The 17,808-nt window shown below is 31.0% G+C and overlaps 2 protein-coding genes across 2 annotated transcripts; both read left to right on the top strand.

Moving 5' to 3' along the window:
• Positions 1-5,042: 5,042 nt before the first annotated feature.
• Positions 5,043-10,209, top strand: LOC120209688 (serine/threonine-protein kinase Nek2-like). The gene is made up of 15 exons (XM_039208625.1): positions 5,043-5,061; positions 5,922-6,035; positions 6,266-6,332; positions 6,525-6,590; positions 6,706-6,752; positions 6,865-6,910; positions 7,004-7,084; positions 7,169-7,211; positions 7,329-7,378; positions 7,460-7,541; positions 7,655-7,704; positions 8,366-8,439; positions 8,623-8,674; positions 8,898-9,344; positions 9,467-10,209. Exons 2-15 carry the CDS (start codon positions 5,950-5,952, stop codon positions 10,094-10,096), a joined length of 1,821 nt encoding a protein of 606 aa, XP_039064556.1. The 5' UTR covers positions 5,043-5,061; positions 5,922-5,949; the 3' UTR covers positions 10,097-10,209.
• Positions 10,210-16,319: 6,110 nt separating this feature from the next.
• LOC120209687 (VAN3-binding protein-like) lies at positions 16,320-17,700 on the top strand. The gene is made up of 3 exons (XM_039208623.1): positions 16,320-16,715; positions 16,783-16,890; positions 17,326-17,700. Exons 1-3 carry the CDS (start codon positions 16,329-16,331, stop codon positions 17,698-17,700), a joined length of 870 nt encoding a protein of 289 aa, XP_039064554.1. The 5' UTR covers positions 16,320-16,328.
• The last annotated feature ends 108 nt before the right edge of the window (positions 17,701-17,808 follow it).

Genomic DNA, 17,808 nt, shown 5'->3' with positions numbered 1-17,808 from the left:
TATGGACAAGACCTTTCATCCTGTTACTTCAACCCACTTTGTCATGTTGAGTTTGGGTATCATTATCAAGATAACATCACTGAAAATTTTCCAGGAAATAAATGTGAAAGAATCTTAATGAAGAAAAGAACTATGATGTTAAGTGTTAATGACTTTTATAATGTACCTAAGACTTTGACATTGCTCCTTTAAAAGGTGGCACTGTCCTAAGGGCAAAAAATATCTTAAATTTAATTAGCAAAGGTCTGGTATATTGGTCCCCAAAGACACTTTCAACCAATTTTATAAGGTTGGAAACTCGTTATCAAGTACTAAATTTTGAAATTTCATACACCCATATATATATAAAGAAAGGCGAGTTTTTTCACTTCAAATATTAAATAATTTTTTTGTAATATATTCTTCATTTAATTATTTTTCCACTGAGTCCAGTCACTCAAAGGGTCTAATTATGGCCCCAGTAATTGTACTCTTTGATCTTTTGAAATTTAGTCCCTCTACGTTGCTGATATTAAATCTTAATGTACTTGCGTTAAGTTTTAATAATGCTATCAATTGTATTTTGATTTTTAAATCAAAATTTTGAATATTACAATGCCACATATTTGAATCCAATGGAAGTCCATTAACAATTTTAAATTTTTAAATAACACAAGAAAATTGATTCCAAAAATTAAAGTAAATGGACTAAATTTCAAGTCCAAAGACTCAGGGACTGGAGGCATAATTAGACCGACTTAAAATATCTTATTGAACCTAACGTATCAAGTTGGGGCCTTCAACTGTTTGGTATCTAGAAATTTATACTCGTTGACAAGATTTTTCTAGTTCCATCAAAGTTTTTCTTACTCAGAATAGGATGAAATAAAAAATAATAATAAATATCATTAATTATTGTATTTTTTATAAATTATTATCTTATTTATCATTAATACAAAATAAATTTATAAAATTTATTTAAATAATATTAATTATTTATTGTTCACTTTTTATTTGATTAAATGTAAAAATAAGATTTTAAATCATACATTGAGTTAACTTTAGGTGTCTAAAGATTTTTTCCATTAAGAATGCGTGTGTAACATTTTTTTGTTACACTTTTAGGTACATTATCATCAAATTGGACGATATATATAAATTTCAAAATTTTATTTTAAAATAAACAACTCAAAATTATAATTTATTTATAAAAAAATCTCAAAATTTTATAAATAAAAAAACCGAACTTTTCTAAAATCTAAAAAAAATAACTCAAAGCCCTCTCTAACTCCAAATCCTATTAGCTATCTCCAGCATCGTCGTTAAATGGTTATCTAATTATCTCCGTCCACTCAATAACCGGCCATCACTCTTACCGTCATCTAAAAACTCTAATTTCATAAATTCCTAAAATCTCAAGTACGTAAAACCCCAAACTTTTACAACTACCATTGAAGCTTTCATTTCGAGTGGAGAGAATGATTCAAAACTTTGTGTGAAGAAAAGGCTGTCAAAATATTGGCAAGAGGGTTGCCAATATGCAAGAGTAGCGAGAGAGGAGTATAGAATTGTCAATTTGCAGTCTTATTACCGTAGGAATTATCAAAGTATTATCGGCTTCTCTTGTGAGTCGATCAAATTTAATGATCATTACAATCGAGATATCTAAAAATATAACGGAAAAAGAGTTAGTCAGTTATTGTTAACGAAAAATTATTAAGATACCTAAAATTAATTTAAGACATAGTTTAGATATCTATTTTTATATTAAGTTTTTCTTATTTTTTAAATTTATTTGAGATAATATTAAACGTAATCTAATCATGGTTTATAAAATTATTTTATATAAATATATCAAATAATGATATATTTTATTAATTTATATTTATTTTATTTTTAAAGTTAATAATATAAAAGAATGAAAATATAGCATGGGTTTGCAAAAATAAATAAATAAAAGATATAAAATCTTGAAGAGTCCAAATGAAATCTTTGTAAGGTGGAGAGTCAACGTACAGGTGGGGCAGCAAATTCACTCACCACTCACCGTCACAATCCGCACAATCTTTTGGAAACGCTGTCGTTTAACTCCGATAAATAATAGGGAGTCTAATTCTTTAGGCTCATTATATAAATTGGCATATGAATTTAACATTTTTCCTCGAATTAGTGTTTGAATTTTTTTATATTACATTTGATACGTGAATTTTTTATATAGAAATTCGCTAATACAATAAAGATTTATAAGTATAATTTTAAATATAAATTTAATTATAATTAAGACATTTTTTATAACTATTGACATAAAAACTAGTCACCTAAATCACACAAGGAACAAAAAAAGAAAAGATTAAAAAATTTACCAATGCTCAAACAAAATAAATATATAAACAAATTTGACTGCATCGACAAACGAATCCCAAAAGGGGATGAAGTTACTTAGTACCACCGACAAATCGTAAATTAGAGTCAAGCGACGTGAGAAAACTATCCACGAATGCAAAATACGTATCTAAATCAATATGAGAGTCCAAAGCAAGGAAGATCAACATGATAACAAATAAGCGCCATATTGATCAGTCGTGGTGATTTCAAATTCAACCTTAAGAAAAAAGATAAACAAAAACAACGACAAAAAACCGTAAGCTACCAAAAGTCAGAGAAAAATATCATAAAGACAGAGATAAATGTGTCATAAAAACAGAGAACATGTCACAAAACATAAGTATTCTTATATCGATTAAACAAAACGAAGGAAAAAGACAATCGATAGACGACAACCAGCATCAAAATCGATGTTATCGTTGATTAAACAAAATTAAAGAAAAAAAAGTTGAATTGATGAATAAAATTGACATAAATTGTAAAGAGGAAAAAGGGAGGACAGAGGAGTGATATGTGAATTTTAAAAAAATTAAATTGACAGTTTGTTAATTTAGTATCCCAATATCTTGTTATATGATATTAAAACTATAATAAATATATAAAAAATATTTTTACATAATTCATTAATAATAATTTTATATACGAATTTTTTTTGTTGTGAATTTAAAAAAAATTAAATTGACAGTTTGTTAATTTAGTATCCCAATATCTTGTTATATGATATTAAAGCTATAATAAATATATAAAAATATTTTAAGATAATTCATTAATAATAATTTTATATACGAATTGTTTTTGTTAAAAATATATATAATTAATACCTTTTAATATTTGAATTTCAAAATAATATTTTAATTATTTCGAATTAATCATAATCACTTATTTAAAATTTAAAATAAAATAATTTAAATGATATATTATTTTAATCATTCAAAAATAAAAAAAATATATTATAAATAAATTTTAAAAAATATTATTATATATAAAATATATCAATTTAATATATAATAACAATTTAAAATAAAAATAAAAATAAAAATATAATAAAATATATTTTATAATAATTCACTATTAATATTTTAATATATAAATCATAAATTTTATTTACTTCTAAGTAATTAAAATAAAATATTAAAAAATAAATTATTTTATAAAATATGTTAATTTAAATTATTGAAATAAAATATAAATACATAATTAACAATGAAAACTGAATTTCAAAGTTCTTTTCCGTAACAAATGAGTAGAATTTATGCATTATTAAGAGTAAAAATATAAATTTTCTTCTAAACGCAAAGTTAAAAAAAAAAAAAATAGAAATCTTAATATTGTAATTGATTTGAAACCACTGTTTTTACAACAATTTTTTTTTCAATTTGTATCCATCAAGTATTGATTTTACGGTTAAAATAAAATTTCAAATTAAAAACGTTTTTAGAATGCATTATCAAACGCACTCATGAATAAAACATCGTTAGGCACTTTATTACAGGGTTATGCTGTCTTTATAATTTTACACAATTCGATTTCCCCTTAAATTATTAAAACAAACAAGGTGACTGTAATTTACTTCAAAAAATAAATTTATAATTTCTTATATTCTAATATTTAATTAAATTATCAAATAAAATAAACAAAATATAATTTTATGACAATGTATATAATACATAAACAAGTTAGTGCCATTAGTTAACTAAGTACAACTTAATTGAGAGTTGGTGTTATAAATTATAAGTACAACTTAATTGGAAAATGATTAAAATATTGTAAGAATTTTTAATTTTTATATAATAATTAAAAATATCTATTTCATATTTAAGAGATGACTATCCAGCTCAGTTAGTAGAGCATAAAGTTCTTAATCTTGAGGTCGTGGGATCGAGTCTCACGGAGGGCATTTCATAATTCGGAGGTCTTCTACGGAAGCTGCTCTCAACCTGGTGTTGGGGGCAGCCTACTATCTTACCTCTCCCTTATCCCATTACATATGGAAACAAGGGACAATCATTTTTAACCATATTTAAATACAAAAATATGAATTTATATATTCTTTATTGTTTTATTTATAATTATTTATTAACTATGTATTAAAATATTTTATATAAAATATTTTCGTTCAATTATATCATAATCATCATACAATTTAATACAGTATAATTTGATTCGATTATAATAATATCATCATAAGCTAGCGTCGATGACAGCATATAATTTACCCTGCACCGTTTCGCAGGGAATCCAAAACCTCTCCATCTCAGTCGCCCGTGCACTTGTTTTGTTCCTTTGCTGCAAAAAAGGAAAAAAAACGCCAACATTACTTGAAAAAGCCATATCCCATATGATCTCTTTCTCTCTCATCTGGAACAGTGCAATTTGAATTTTAAATTCTTCGCTCACCTTTTGATTTTTCCTTTTCTTCTTCACCACAGTTCCTTCCTTCATGCTCCGCCCCGTCTCTCTTTTCTCTCTCTCCCAAATTTAGTATTAAATAATACACAACGCTAATAATGTTGCTTTAAATTGGTAAGAATCTTCCATGTTTCTTCAAACTTCTATCTTATCCTATCGAATTTCAAAAACTAATGCAGTTTTCTGAAGTTTATAATGAAGAATTTATTTTGATCCTTTGCTTCACATGATTTCGATAAGAATCCCGCTTCGTCGCTTTCAGCTGCCTTTACGTGTTTTCCACTTCAGGTAACTCCTTCTGATGCTTTAATATCATTTTTATCGTTTTTATTCTTTGATTTTTCCTTTATCAAGTAATTTACGTCGTTAATTGCATAATAGAGTGAATAAACTGTTTTCTCTCTGTTGTTCTCTTCTTATGTTTCTTAAATTTATTTGTTATGAAGCAGTAGGGCAAAGGAGAGTGAATTTTATCCTATCAAATTCAAAAAATAATGCAGTTTTTTTTTAAGTTTTTAATGAAAATTTTCCTTTGATCCTTTGCACCTTTGCTTCACAGGAGTTCGATAAGAATCTCGCTTCGATCTCTTTCAGCCACTTCATGTAACTTCTTTTTTAGTTTCAGTTTCTTGTTTTTCTTTTTTGATTTGTGATTTGTCGCTAATTTACATCGTCAATTGCATTATAGAGCGAAGAAGCTGTTTTCTCTTCTTATGTCTCTTAATTTTAGTTTTTATGAAGTAGCGTAGCGCAGAGTATTTTTTCCCACGTGCCAATTACTTAACGGCTCTGCTTAAATGCCGCGAGAAATATTTCCTTTTTTAAGTTCAATGTTTAAAGCTACTTGATGAATTTTGGCAGAGCATGTCGTAACTTACGACAAAATAGTTCGTGAACTTTCGAGCGCTACTTGAATTGCCTTCATAAAACGGCAAAAAGTAGCGTTTTGATAGTTGATTTGGCTTTTTTAATGGAATTTTCGAGTATTGATATTGTTTTTCCGGTTTTTCTGTACATTATATTTTTATTTATTACGGTAGATAGCCATAAGCTCATGTTCTATGTTTCATAGTTGAGAAATCATTATTTTTCTCTTTTTTGCAAATAAGTTGGAACTAATTTTTGTCGGGTAAATTTACTTGTTACAGCCACTGTTGAAAAACCAAAATATTCAAAATGGAGCAGTATGAAATTCTAGAGCAGATTGGGAAAGGGTCTTTTGGTTCTGCTCTTCTTGTAAGGCATAAGCATGAAAAGAAGAAGTGAGTTTACTTGCACCTCAGTTTTTCTGTTCATGGTTCAAATTTCAAACGCTCACATATATGCTTGTGCTGCGCTCTTTCGTGTGTGTATGTGTTAAATGCATGTTTTGAATTATGCTACATTTGTTGTCATATTTTATCTTCATTTTGGGAATGTGTTGAATGAGCTGGTTTCTTTCCTGTTTATCATATCAACAATCAACATTTCCTACATTCTTCTTCTCTGTCAGGTATGTCCTAAAGAAGATTCGCCTTGCTCGGCAGACTGATAGGGCTCGTAGATCTGCTCATCAGGAGGTCAGATCTTTTATTGTGTTCCTATAATTCTTCTTATAACAATGTGATGGAAAGTTTGATGTCACATTTGGCTTCTGATGGATTGGAGCAAATTTGAAAGGAAAGATAGCATCTTTTATTCTCCAATATTATGCCCCATTGATCAAAGAAATAATCTGGTGTTAAAATGCCGTTTTGATTCCCATGGTGCAGATGGAGCTTATTTCTAAGGTGAAGAATCCTTTTATTGTGGAATACAAAGATTCTTGGGTAGAAAGGGTTAGTAGATATTTTTTTCTTTTCCTTTTTATTCTTCCTCATGCTCAATTGTTTATTAGATTTGGTTAATAAGGAATTTTTCCACTGAATGTTGTTTTGCTTATTTATTTTGCAGGGTTGCTATGTTTGCATAATTATAGGATATTGTGGAGGAGGAGATATGTAAGTTATTTTTGTTATTTAAGTGGGTATGTTGAAATTTTTTGGCAAATGGCAATTGCTTAAGGCCTGATTTGCTATTTTCCTATGTCTTCTTACTTCTGCACATTGACAGGGCAGAAGCTATAAAAAGAGCCAATGGTGTGCATTTCTCTGAACAGGTAGTAAAACTTTCAGCCAATTTTGCAAGAACATAGCTATCTACGACAAAATGTAATCTCTGTTCCTTTTCCCCTTTGATGTATTATACACAGAAACTTTGCAAGTGGCTAGTTCAGCTCCTAATGGCACTTGATTACTTGCATGCCAATCATATTCTTCATCGTGATGTTAAGGTCAGTGTTACTTCTTAATGAAGAATCATCAGTTTAATGTCTGTGATTTTGGACTTACAAATCTAATCTATAATTTTGTTTCAGTGCTCAAATATATTTTTGACAAAAGATCAAGACATACGTCTAGGTAATAAGTCCTCCTCTTGTACCTAATTTTCATGATATAATTGTTTATCATGTTACAGTTTCTTCTGTGTTTAGCACTCTTTCAAAAATAGTGACTTTCTATTGTGCACCTATACAGGTGATTTTGGTCTTGCTAAAATATTGACTTCTGATGACCTTACTTCATCTGTGAGTATCTAACAATGGTACTGTTTTTATACTGTTTGACCTTTCTCTTTATTTTATAATAATACGGTTTTTGCTCAACAGGTTGTGGGAACTCCTAGTTATATGTGCCCCGAGCTACTTGCAGATATACCTTATGGTTCTAAGTCAGACATTTGGTCTTTAGGTACCTTGCAATTATTGAAATTTTAGAAATATCTTAGTTTGATTGCTATTCAGGATGCTGCCTCCCCATCTCTATTTTACTTATATGTAATGTAATGTAATACATCTTTTCAGGATGCTGCCTGTATGAAATGACTGCTCACAAACCAGCATTTAAAGCTTTTGTAAGTTTCTGGTCTGCTGTTAACTAGTAGCTTTACTCTTTATTCTTTACCACTTCTTGGCAATTGGCATGGTCAAAATAGTAGCTCCGTGGTAGCATGGAATTTGATGGATTGGCTATCACAAACTATTCATTCATTCAACTGTTCTTGAGGGACTTAAGATGAGCATATATGGTTATTGATTCATGTTAAATGTGAAACAATTTTTTTATGCTAATGCTGGTCTTAAAGGATTCTGTTATTTAACAGTTTAAAATATTTCCTCCTTTACTTTTCTTTTCCCCTCCTCTTTCTCAATTTATGTCATTGTGGTGCTATAAGTTGATAATTTCAATTAAGAACTTCAGCTGGATAGCATTTTTCGTATTCCGAAAGAAAATTTCATTGGTGGAAAATATAATCACTCCAGTGATACAAATTTGAGATTTCTTACAGATTGTTAACATACTATGAAGTTTGGTATCTGTGTTCAAATGTTGAAGAAGCAAAATATCTCAAGGATGATCCATAGTAATATTACGCTCGATCATAGATCATAAATTAGTTGTTAAGTTGAATGGCTTATCATGTATTCTATGATAGAATCACTTTCAAATAGTCATCCATCCTTTTGGGTTTGGTTAACCCTAATGGCTATCTTCTATTTCCATCTTCTTACCAGGATATGCAGGCGCTGATTAACAAAATAAATAGGTCTATAGTGGCTCCTTTACCTACCATGTACTCTGGTGCATTGTGAGTTTACTATACTCTATGTGCATACAAATGTCACTTCCTATATAAAATTGATTTTTTAAAAATATCACGAGTCTCATCATATTGCTGAAACTTTTCTAATCATTTTGGTTTTCATTTTTTGTTGCACTCACCCTTTCTCAATAAAATTACTTACCTGTCTAATTTTTTCCCTTGCTTCAGTCGAGGACTTGTAAAAAGCATGCTACGCAAGAATCCAGAACTTAGACCAAGTGTACGTTTCTTTTCCTTTCTTGTCTAATGTTGGTTTTCTCTTGAGCTTTGAATTTGTGGCCTCAACGTCGAGATTGTAAGAGAGCTCAAAATTTATTTATATGTATATATCACACTTTTTCTTTTTTGCTGCATTAGCTTTCTGATTGAAATATTGTTTTGCCGAACTTATGTTCTACCTTTATTCTATAAACTAAATGCCTAAATAATGGAAATGCACGCAGGCTTCAGAGTTGCTCACTCACCCGCATCTTCAGCCTTATGTTCTTAGAATTCATCAGATATTGAATAGACCTCGATCCGGCAATTTCCGGACTCGGTGGTCAGATTCAAATTTCATAAAGAAAACTAGATTTCTGGAGCTAGATGTAACAGGCAGAAGGCAATCGTTCAGCAACGACAGGGCTTTGAACCCCAGTGTATCTGAAGCCGAACAGGACTCCTTAAGTGTTCAAAGAGAGCAAGAATTTCCAAGTTATTTGTTTGAAAAATTCAAGGAATTTTCTGTTCACATTGACAAATTCAATGAAGAGATTACAATTGACAAGTCAACAGCGACAATGTTTCCCACTACTGTGAAGACCCCAAGATTGACGCCTGCAGTGTCTGTCACTCCGAGGAAACATATAACACCAGCTAAGAAATCCCAGACTGGCCATAAACATGATCTGGTAATTTACATGTTTATCCATATCTGCGTTAAATAGCAAAATTGATCTTCATTTCAATGGAGAGTTTATTTGCAGGATGATGAATTATGTATGCCTTTTACTTAGCCTGCTAAAATCTGCAGGTTCCAATATCAAAAACGCCAGCAAGGAAGTCATCCTACTCGTCGCGCCGAGAGTCTCTTCCGTTGCCAACAAGGACTGCAGCCTTGATAACCCCCAATAGAGCCAATGTTGGTTTGCTTCACAGCATCGACTCCCCGGATGTTTCTGTGAATACCCCACGAATCGACAAAATCGCTGAATTCCCTTTAGCTTCTTCCGAGGGTCCCCTTTTACATGTCCGTGGAACCTCATCAATATCGGCAAAGTGCTCTTCTTCATCAATGGAAAGTTCCGACCTTTCTATAACGAAGGACAGGTGTACAGTTCAGACTCTGGACAAAGTTGTCACAACATCCAACGGCAGTGTTGAAAGCCTTGGAGTTGGACGAGATGGTGGTGAAGGCTTGGAACATAATCGTGCAGCTGCAGCACGTAATTCATTTGATTCACGACAGCGACGGTTCGACACCTCGTCGTACCGGCAGCGAGCAGAGGCATTAGAAGGGTTGCTCGAGTTCAGTGCAAGGCTGTTACAACATCAAAGGTACGACGAGCTCGGGGTGCTTTTGAAGCCATTTGGAACCGAGAAAGCGTCCCCGAGGGAAACTGCAATCTGGTTGGCAAAGAGCTTCAAGGAGACCCAAGTCTAAAGGTAAAATGCCGATGCTTTGATATGTTATGAACTGAGCAGCAGTCCCTCTTAACTCCAGCGGGTGTAATTCGTGATGTGGATTTGTGCTTGAAATATGCAGTTTCTGTGGGAAAGAGAGAAAATTCGATTTTTCTGAAATTGTATGTATGCGTTGTAAAAGTAACCCAAGAAAAAAATGCCAGCCCGGTTAACTTATTAAATAAATTTTGATAAATATATTTATATAGAATTTTTTTTCCTCATAACGTGAGGAATAAAATTTAATAATTTTATAAAAATCTGAATATAGGATCGTTCAATGAACTCTTTAAGATCGTTCAATCGAACAATGACGCAATAGGCATTGTTTCACCTGTCACATGGAGATCAGATTAAACTTGAACATCAATTCTTGTGCGCATTGATCATCAAAATAAAATATCTAAATATATTATTAAAGAGATTAATACTTAATTATATAATTAAAAGACTAAGTAGTATATAATTATATAAAGAGAACTAAATATCATATTATATGTAACTGGAATAATAATGGACTTGACTGAATGGGTTGATTACGTCGGTGATAACCAATTATAATAGGAGTATATAATTATATAAGTATGTGTAAGTTTAGTTTAGTGAAGATAGACGATTAAAAAAAATTATATATCAACCGTCAATTTATGATCATTTATAAATCTATATATAGATTTATATAGTTTTACACTTTATTTAAATATAAGATACATTTAGGTTTTCTTCCTTTCTTTTTTTATAATTTATGTCAATTTTATTGATCAATCCAATTTTTTTCTTTAATTTTATTTAACCGGCGGCAACATAGGTTTTGATATTGGTTGTCTTCTATCAGTTATTTTTTGTTTTTTGTTTTTAATTTTTTAATAAGAATAATAATATATTTGTGTTATTCTCTCTACCTTTATGGCATGTTTTTATGCCTTTTGGTACCTTACAGTTTTTTGATGATGTTTTCGTTTATCTTTTTTCACAGGGTTGGACTTGACATCGTCACGACTGATCAAGATGACGCTTATTTGTTATCATGTTGATCTTCCTTGCTTTGGACTCTCAGATTCTTTTTTATACTTGTTTTGCGCTCATTGATAGTTTTCTCAAGTCGTTTGACTATGATTTACGATTTGTCTGTTGTCTTTCAGTAATTTTATCTCTTTTTGTGGTTCGCTTGCCGATGCAGCCAGGTTTGTTCGTATCTTTATTTTATTCGAGCATTGGTTAGGTTTTTTAACCATTTCCTTTTATGGTTATTGTGTGATTAGGTGGTTAGTTTTTAATGGTGATAAGAAAATATTCTAATTATAATTTAGTTTACATTTACGGTTATGCTTGTAAATCTTCATTGTAATTCTAGATATTTTATATTTTTAATAAAACTAGTTGCTGCTATAAAAAAATACTTATATAGTATACACAATATATATTACACATTAATATGTTTAATATCTACTTATATAGTATATATTTTCCTTACTTATTTTCAAATTATTTATTAAAATAATTATTATTTATATTGTTATGTTCTTTTAACCTTACAATCACTCAACATACTATTATAAGTTGAATCAAAATGTTTTAAAATTAAATTTCCAGAATTAGAATCTTAATTTCACATTTAGCATAGATGAATGTTCATAGTATAAGTATTTCTGATAAATTTTTAAGACTTGTATTTAAAAAAAACTGAAGAGTCTTAGACTTAAAATTATTTAATTTTTAAAAAAGAAATAATTTTATTAGTTTATTTTTTCTAGAAAATTGAAGATATAGAAAAGAATATAAAAAATATCACATAAAGTATTTATTAGAAAAAAAGCATATTTACGAACAACTTTGAAAAATAAGAACAATTAAAATATTAAACATTTATTCTGAAATATAATTTAAACATTCATATATATATATATATATATATATATATAATATATATATGCTTTAAACACTGACATATCAACAAAGCATTCATTGAAAATCGAACCTGTTTAGGATTTATTAAAAAAAAAGCAAGTCCATCAACCGAGGAGAGGACATCCTTTTTGGAAATATAAATAACGAATGATTGAAGGAAACGTAACTGGGAAGGGACTCTTTTAAAATTTAGGGAATAATAAAGTATCTTTGTTTTTGTGCAATTATAAATTATGCTTTCATCACTCAACTTTGGTTGTATTTCTACTTTTCAATTTTATCATAATTTTTTTAAATTATTCATTTTTCGGTCACTACACCGTTAATTTAACGACGCTATGACATGATATCTTTTTTCAGAATTATGAAAAGAAAATTAAATTTTTTTATTTTGTAAAAATATCCACGAATTCTTCCTTCCTAAAGTTTTAACTTAGTTTTTTTCCCTCTTATTTATTTTTGATGTTCAATAATTTTCTTTCAAATTCTAATCATAGAAAGGTGGTGAAAGAGGAGACAAACAAAAACAATAAATCTCGATTATATGTTGATCGAATAGTAGGGATTATAGATTGAATTCATTTTACTCGAATTGTTGAGTTGATTCTCGCTAGTTTTAAAGATATTTTTAGAAAATCTAAATTAATATAGCTGTAGGAAACGATTAGATAAATTCATCAATGTCTGGAATGGTCAGAGAGGACACCTGAAAATGATGATATTAGCGGTAGCATTATATGGGATTAAACTCTAAACAATTTTTTTCATTGAAAATACAATAAAATGAAGAAAAAAAAGGTGGAAATGCCACTCTGTTGTTTTTTGTTTAACGTCCGAGAAATCAAAACAATAACAAATTCAAAAGTTCAGTAATGGGATTGGGAAAAATTAAAATTGAGTGACCAAAAAGAACATTATCAAAATTGAATGATGAGAAGTGTAGTTTGCCAAATAGTTAATCTATTACTTGTAGGAGTCGTGTTGTATTTAGTGTTAATTGAACCAAAAGTCCTCAAACTACGACTTATATATTAAATGAGTCTTCGGACTTGGAATATTTTGATTGAGCCATTAAAATACCATAATCACATCAATCAAACCAATTTATTAGTCTAAATTAAAACTTGAGAGATGTATTAAATATGAATGTGAGTAGTTTTGTTTAAAAAAAAGTGAAAAAGAAAGAGGAAGATGAGATGGACAAAAGGAGAATTGCTGATTCAGAAGTTAGGTTGCTTTGGTCTTTAGATCCAAAAATCTAAAGCCGAAGAAAAGGAAAAGGGGGGAAATGTGTGTGTTTGTAAGGAAACTGTGGAAGAGAAGATCGGGATTCAGACCAAAAAGTGAGACATATGACGATGACGTATCCAGGCACGCGTATTTTAGCATTGCTTCAAGCTTCCATTTTTGTCCTTTCAGCTCAAGCCCCCTGTTGGTGAAAAGGACTTCAAATGATCAAATCCCTAAATCCCAAGGGAGCAACAAAATAAAATACAATAAAGTACACAAATAATCCTTTTATATGGTGCTATTTTATTGAATATTCTTTTATTATAGGATGTTATTTTGTTAAGTCTATTGATCGTTAAAAGTTATAAAATAATTTTCTAATTATATGATTTTATTTTAATATTTGTTAAGTCATTCGACTGTTAAAAGTCATGTTGACTACTATAATTATGTGTTTATTTTTAGGTACTTTGATAGTGAAAGATGTACATACTTTATCAATATAAACATGTGTTTATTTTTAGGTACCAAGATAACGGTAGATGCAGGTGCTTACATTGGTGTAAATCTAATATCTAGAAATAAACGTATAATTACACTATTGTAGATATGTATATCTAGATTAATGAGTTAAAATTCAAATAAAAAATAGAGAAAGATATTATTTGAATATTTTTATAAGAAAATATCATTATTAAATAAATTAGCTTATAAATGAGTAAATAACCGAATTTGTTCATAAATATAAACGAGTTAAACACAATTTTTTTCGTGTTCTTTCATTTATTAAATGAATATATAAATTTTGTTAATATCGCTTATTTAGCTTAATAAATAAACATTATACGAACAATCATCGAATATTCCATTCTTTTACACCATTATTTTAGTCATATTATACATTAGTTTGTGGAGTATTCATGTTATGTATTAATTTATAATTTTATTTAGATGTTTTAATTTTTTAAATTACGAGATTATAATTTAAAATTTTTAGTTATGTCCCTGTCCTCGGCTGCAAATATGTGTCGATTGGTGTTGTCGCCTGAGATCACAATAGCCTTGTGGTTGGCGGTCACGCAAGGAAGATGGAGTGTTTACTGATAAATTGGTTGAGGCAATAGCGTTCAATGTTGGGATCAAAATGGCCAAGGAGAAGGGTTAGTCTATGGTTGATACCGAATGGGACTCTTATGCGGTGGTGAACAAGCTCCCTACTCCGGCCCTCGATCTTTCTATCTCTGGATTCCATCTCCGCCATACACGCGCAGTTTTATAGGACGAATCCAACTTTACGGTTCGTTATGTCCCACATTCTGCTAACAGAGTGGCGCATTTTTTTTTTATGTCCTTTATTCCCATATACAATGGGGTAAGAAGGAGGTAAGATAATAGGTTGCCCCCAATACCAGGTTGAGAGCAGCTTCCATAGAAGACATCCGAATTATGAAATGCCATCCGTGGGACTCGCTAAATGGGCTTTATCTTGTAACTTACCCTTATGGTTTGTTAGTGATTTTCCTGATTGTATTTCGAGTGTCTTGTACTCAATGCAATTGGTTTAGTTGAATGGATGATGCGTTATTTTCAGGGGAAAACCTAAATCAGACTATCATTAAAATTTTTAACCAAAAAAACGAGTTTGGAACATATAAATGCTCAAGTGATTATTTCGTAAGTTTAATAGTTGCAGACTTAACAAATAGCGTCTTATAGTCATTAGACAATTTTATAACTTTTAATAGGACTTAACAAAACAATACTCTATAATTGGAGGACCATTTGTATTTATCTAAAAATTATTGAATTAAATTTGACTCAAGGGTTATTTTTGCTCCTATAGTGGACTTGGTTTATTATTTTCGTCCCTATAATATTTTCGCATCAATTTAACCCTTGAATATGTTTAATTACATCATCATAAACTCTAAATCTTTTTCTCAACTTAAAACCTTAAATCTTAAACTATAAACCTTAAACTCAACAATGAATACTAAAATCTTAAATCTTAATTCGAAACTCTAAACAACGATAAATATTTTATCAACACAATTAAATAATTTTAAAAATTAAAATATCATAAATACAAAAATAATAAATTAAATCGAACAAAAATAACTCCTATATCCCCCCTCGAGGATTGCTTTTTAGTCACATGCGTCCATTATTTTTCGAAGTAAGGGAGCATCTTTAGGGTCTTCTTTTTCGTTTTAGCCGCGGCCGTCTACTTAAACATTAAATAATTAAAAGAGAGAGAGTTAAATTCGGTGATGAATCAACCCATAACACGTTTTTTTCTTAGTTTTGACTAGTTGACCATCTTTTTTCCATTATTCAATCGTAATACTTAACCCTACAGTGGGAAGATATGATTGATTTGGGTAATCACTGATCTCATTCTTTGTCTTATTATAAATAATTTATTAAAACTGTTAGAATAAATTAATTTTGGATCCTTAAACTTGATATTTTCGAAATTTACTCCTGCGCTTTTATCTTAAAGTTCTTGAACTTATATTTATTCAATAACGTGACACTAAAGTTTTTGCACGAGGCACACTCTTAAAGCTCCATGTAACTAAAATATAAAATATTCCAAGTTCAAGAATTTCACAAAATCAAATTGAATGAAATTACTAAGTTTATGGATTGAGTTTTTTAATCCTTCTTAATTTACTTATTTTTTCTGGTAATTAGTTGATTTTATAGTTTATATGGATTAATGTTAAGGTATTTTATATCGACTTTATTTATAATATTATTTTATTTTTATTTAAAATTGAGATAAAATTATAAATAAGGCGTGAAAAAGGTATTCTAACAAAAGGAAATCCTCAACTCATTTGTTTTCAACTGTCTCTATATTGTTATGTCAACAAAAATATTGACTATTTAATAATCATAAAAAAAGTCTATTTCAAAAATTGAAACTTTGAGGTTTAAATTGTTAAAGTAAATATTTTAAAGATGTAATTAAAAAATATAGCCATTGAGATTTTTCTGCCATTGTGCCTATATAAGAGGAAAAAACACAGAGCTCAGTCCCACAGTTCCACTTTCCAACGTTGGCTTTCATGGCAGAAGCAAGTCCAAGGACTCGTCGTCGGCCGGAGCACATTTCCCAGGTTTCCGTCGCCGAAAATCAGCTGCCAGAGAGTCCGAGAGGCCCGATGGAGTTCCTCTCGAGGTCGTGGAGTGTTTCAGCTCTAGAAGTGTCCAAAGCCCTTGCTCCTCCTCATCATCATTATAATCATTCATTTAGTAGCTCAACTTCAAGTACAGCTCCCAAGTCCGCCACCAGCACCTCCTCGTGCACCACCGCATCGATACCGGAAGACACAAACGGCGAGACCGAGGAGCTCGATAAGGCGGCTACAAAGCCAGCGGCCAACATGAACTTCTCCTTCTCCTCATCCTCCGCTACTTCACAGCTCGTTCTTGAACGCATCATGTCACAATCGGTAATACATACAAACAAACATATTTCATTTGTGTGGTTTGGTGATTTGTTCTATTATATATGCATAGGAAGTGTCGCCATTAACGTCGGGGAGGCTTTCTCACAGTAGCGGACCTTTGTTTAGCGACAGTCCTCCGCCGGTTTCTCCATGGGAGGAATTCGACGACGTCGTTAAGGTATTTCCATCTCCTGTTTTATTATACATAAAGAATGCTAAAAGATGAAAGGAAACAGTATTTGAATATGAAAACGAAGAAGACCGACCAATTTTTCAACTTTCTTTCTGCTCCAGAGGAACAGTATCACTGGCCCCCCCTACAGGCTCTTACTTTAGTGTATAGCATGAATTTTCTCAAAGAAAAAAATAGTGTATAAAATGAATAGAAAATTGCAGAGCGGGAGCTTTTGTCTTCTTCCAGGTTCCAATAACAACTCTTTATTTTTTGTCTTATATCAGCTCAAGCTGCCTGTTTTCAGGCCTTAAAATCAGATTATTAATTTTCTATAACCAAATTTGAACCGGAATTGGAGACAGGTCCGGTGAAGTTCATGGGTTTTAACCATTGTAAGTTGTCAAATTTTAGCTTAGTAGTCACCATTGTTGTTTGCAGTATTTCCGTACCCACAATTCCATTCAACCTTTATTCATTGGAGGTCGGGCATGCGCCGGTACCGGAGTTAACACCCCGAGCGGGGCCAAGACGGTGGGGAGATGGCTAAAGGACAGGAAAGAGAAAAAGAAAGAAGAAACCAGAGCTCACAATGCGCAGCTTCACGCAGCTATCTCGGTTGCTGCGGTTGCCTCCGCCGTAGCAGCCATTGCGGCCGCCACCGCAGCTTCTTCTTCGTCCCCCACCTCGGGCAAAAACGAACAGTCTGCGAAGACCGACATGGCCGTCGCATCAGCTGCAACATTAGTAGCCGCGCAATGCGTGGAGGCCGCAGAAGCTATGGGAGCTGAACGTTGTCATCTTGCTCGGCCGTGAGCTCCGCCGTAACGTTCGTTCCCACGATGATATGCCACACTCACCGCCGCTGCAGCTACAGGTAAAAAGAATCTGTCTTTCTAATGACCCGACCTTCATCTTAAACAA

Source organism: Hibiscus syriacus, unplaced genomic scaffold (assembly GCF_006381635.1).
Source record: "Hibiscus syriacus cultivar Baekdansim isolate YM2019G1 unplaced genomic scaffold, ASM638163v2 tig00019690_pilon, whole genome shotgun sequence".
Lineage (NCBI taxonomy): Eukaryota > Viridiplantae > Streptophyta > Magnoliopsida > Malvales > Malvaceae > Hibiscus > Hibiscus syriacus.
This window is presented reverse-complemented; position numbering and strand designations above follow the sequence as displayed.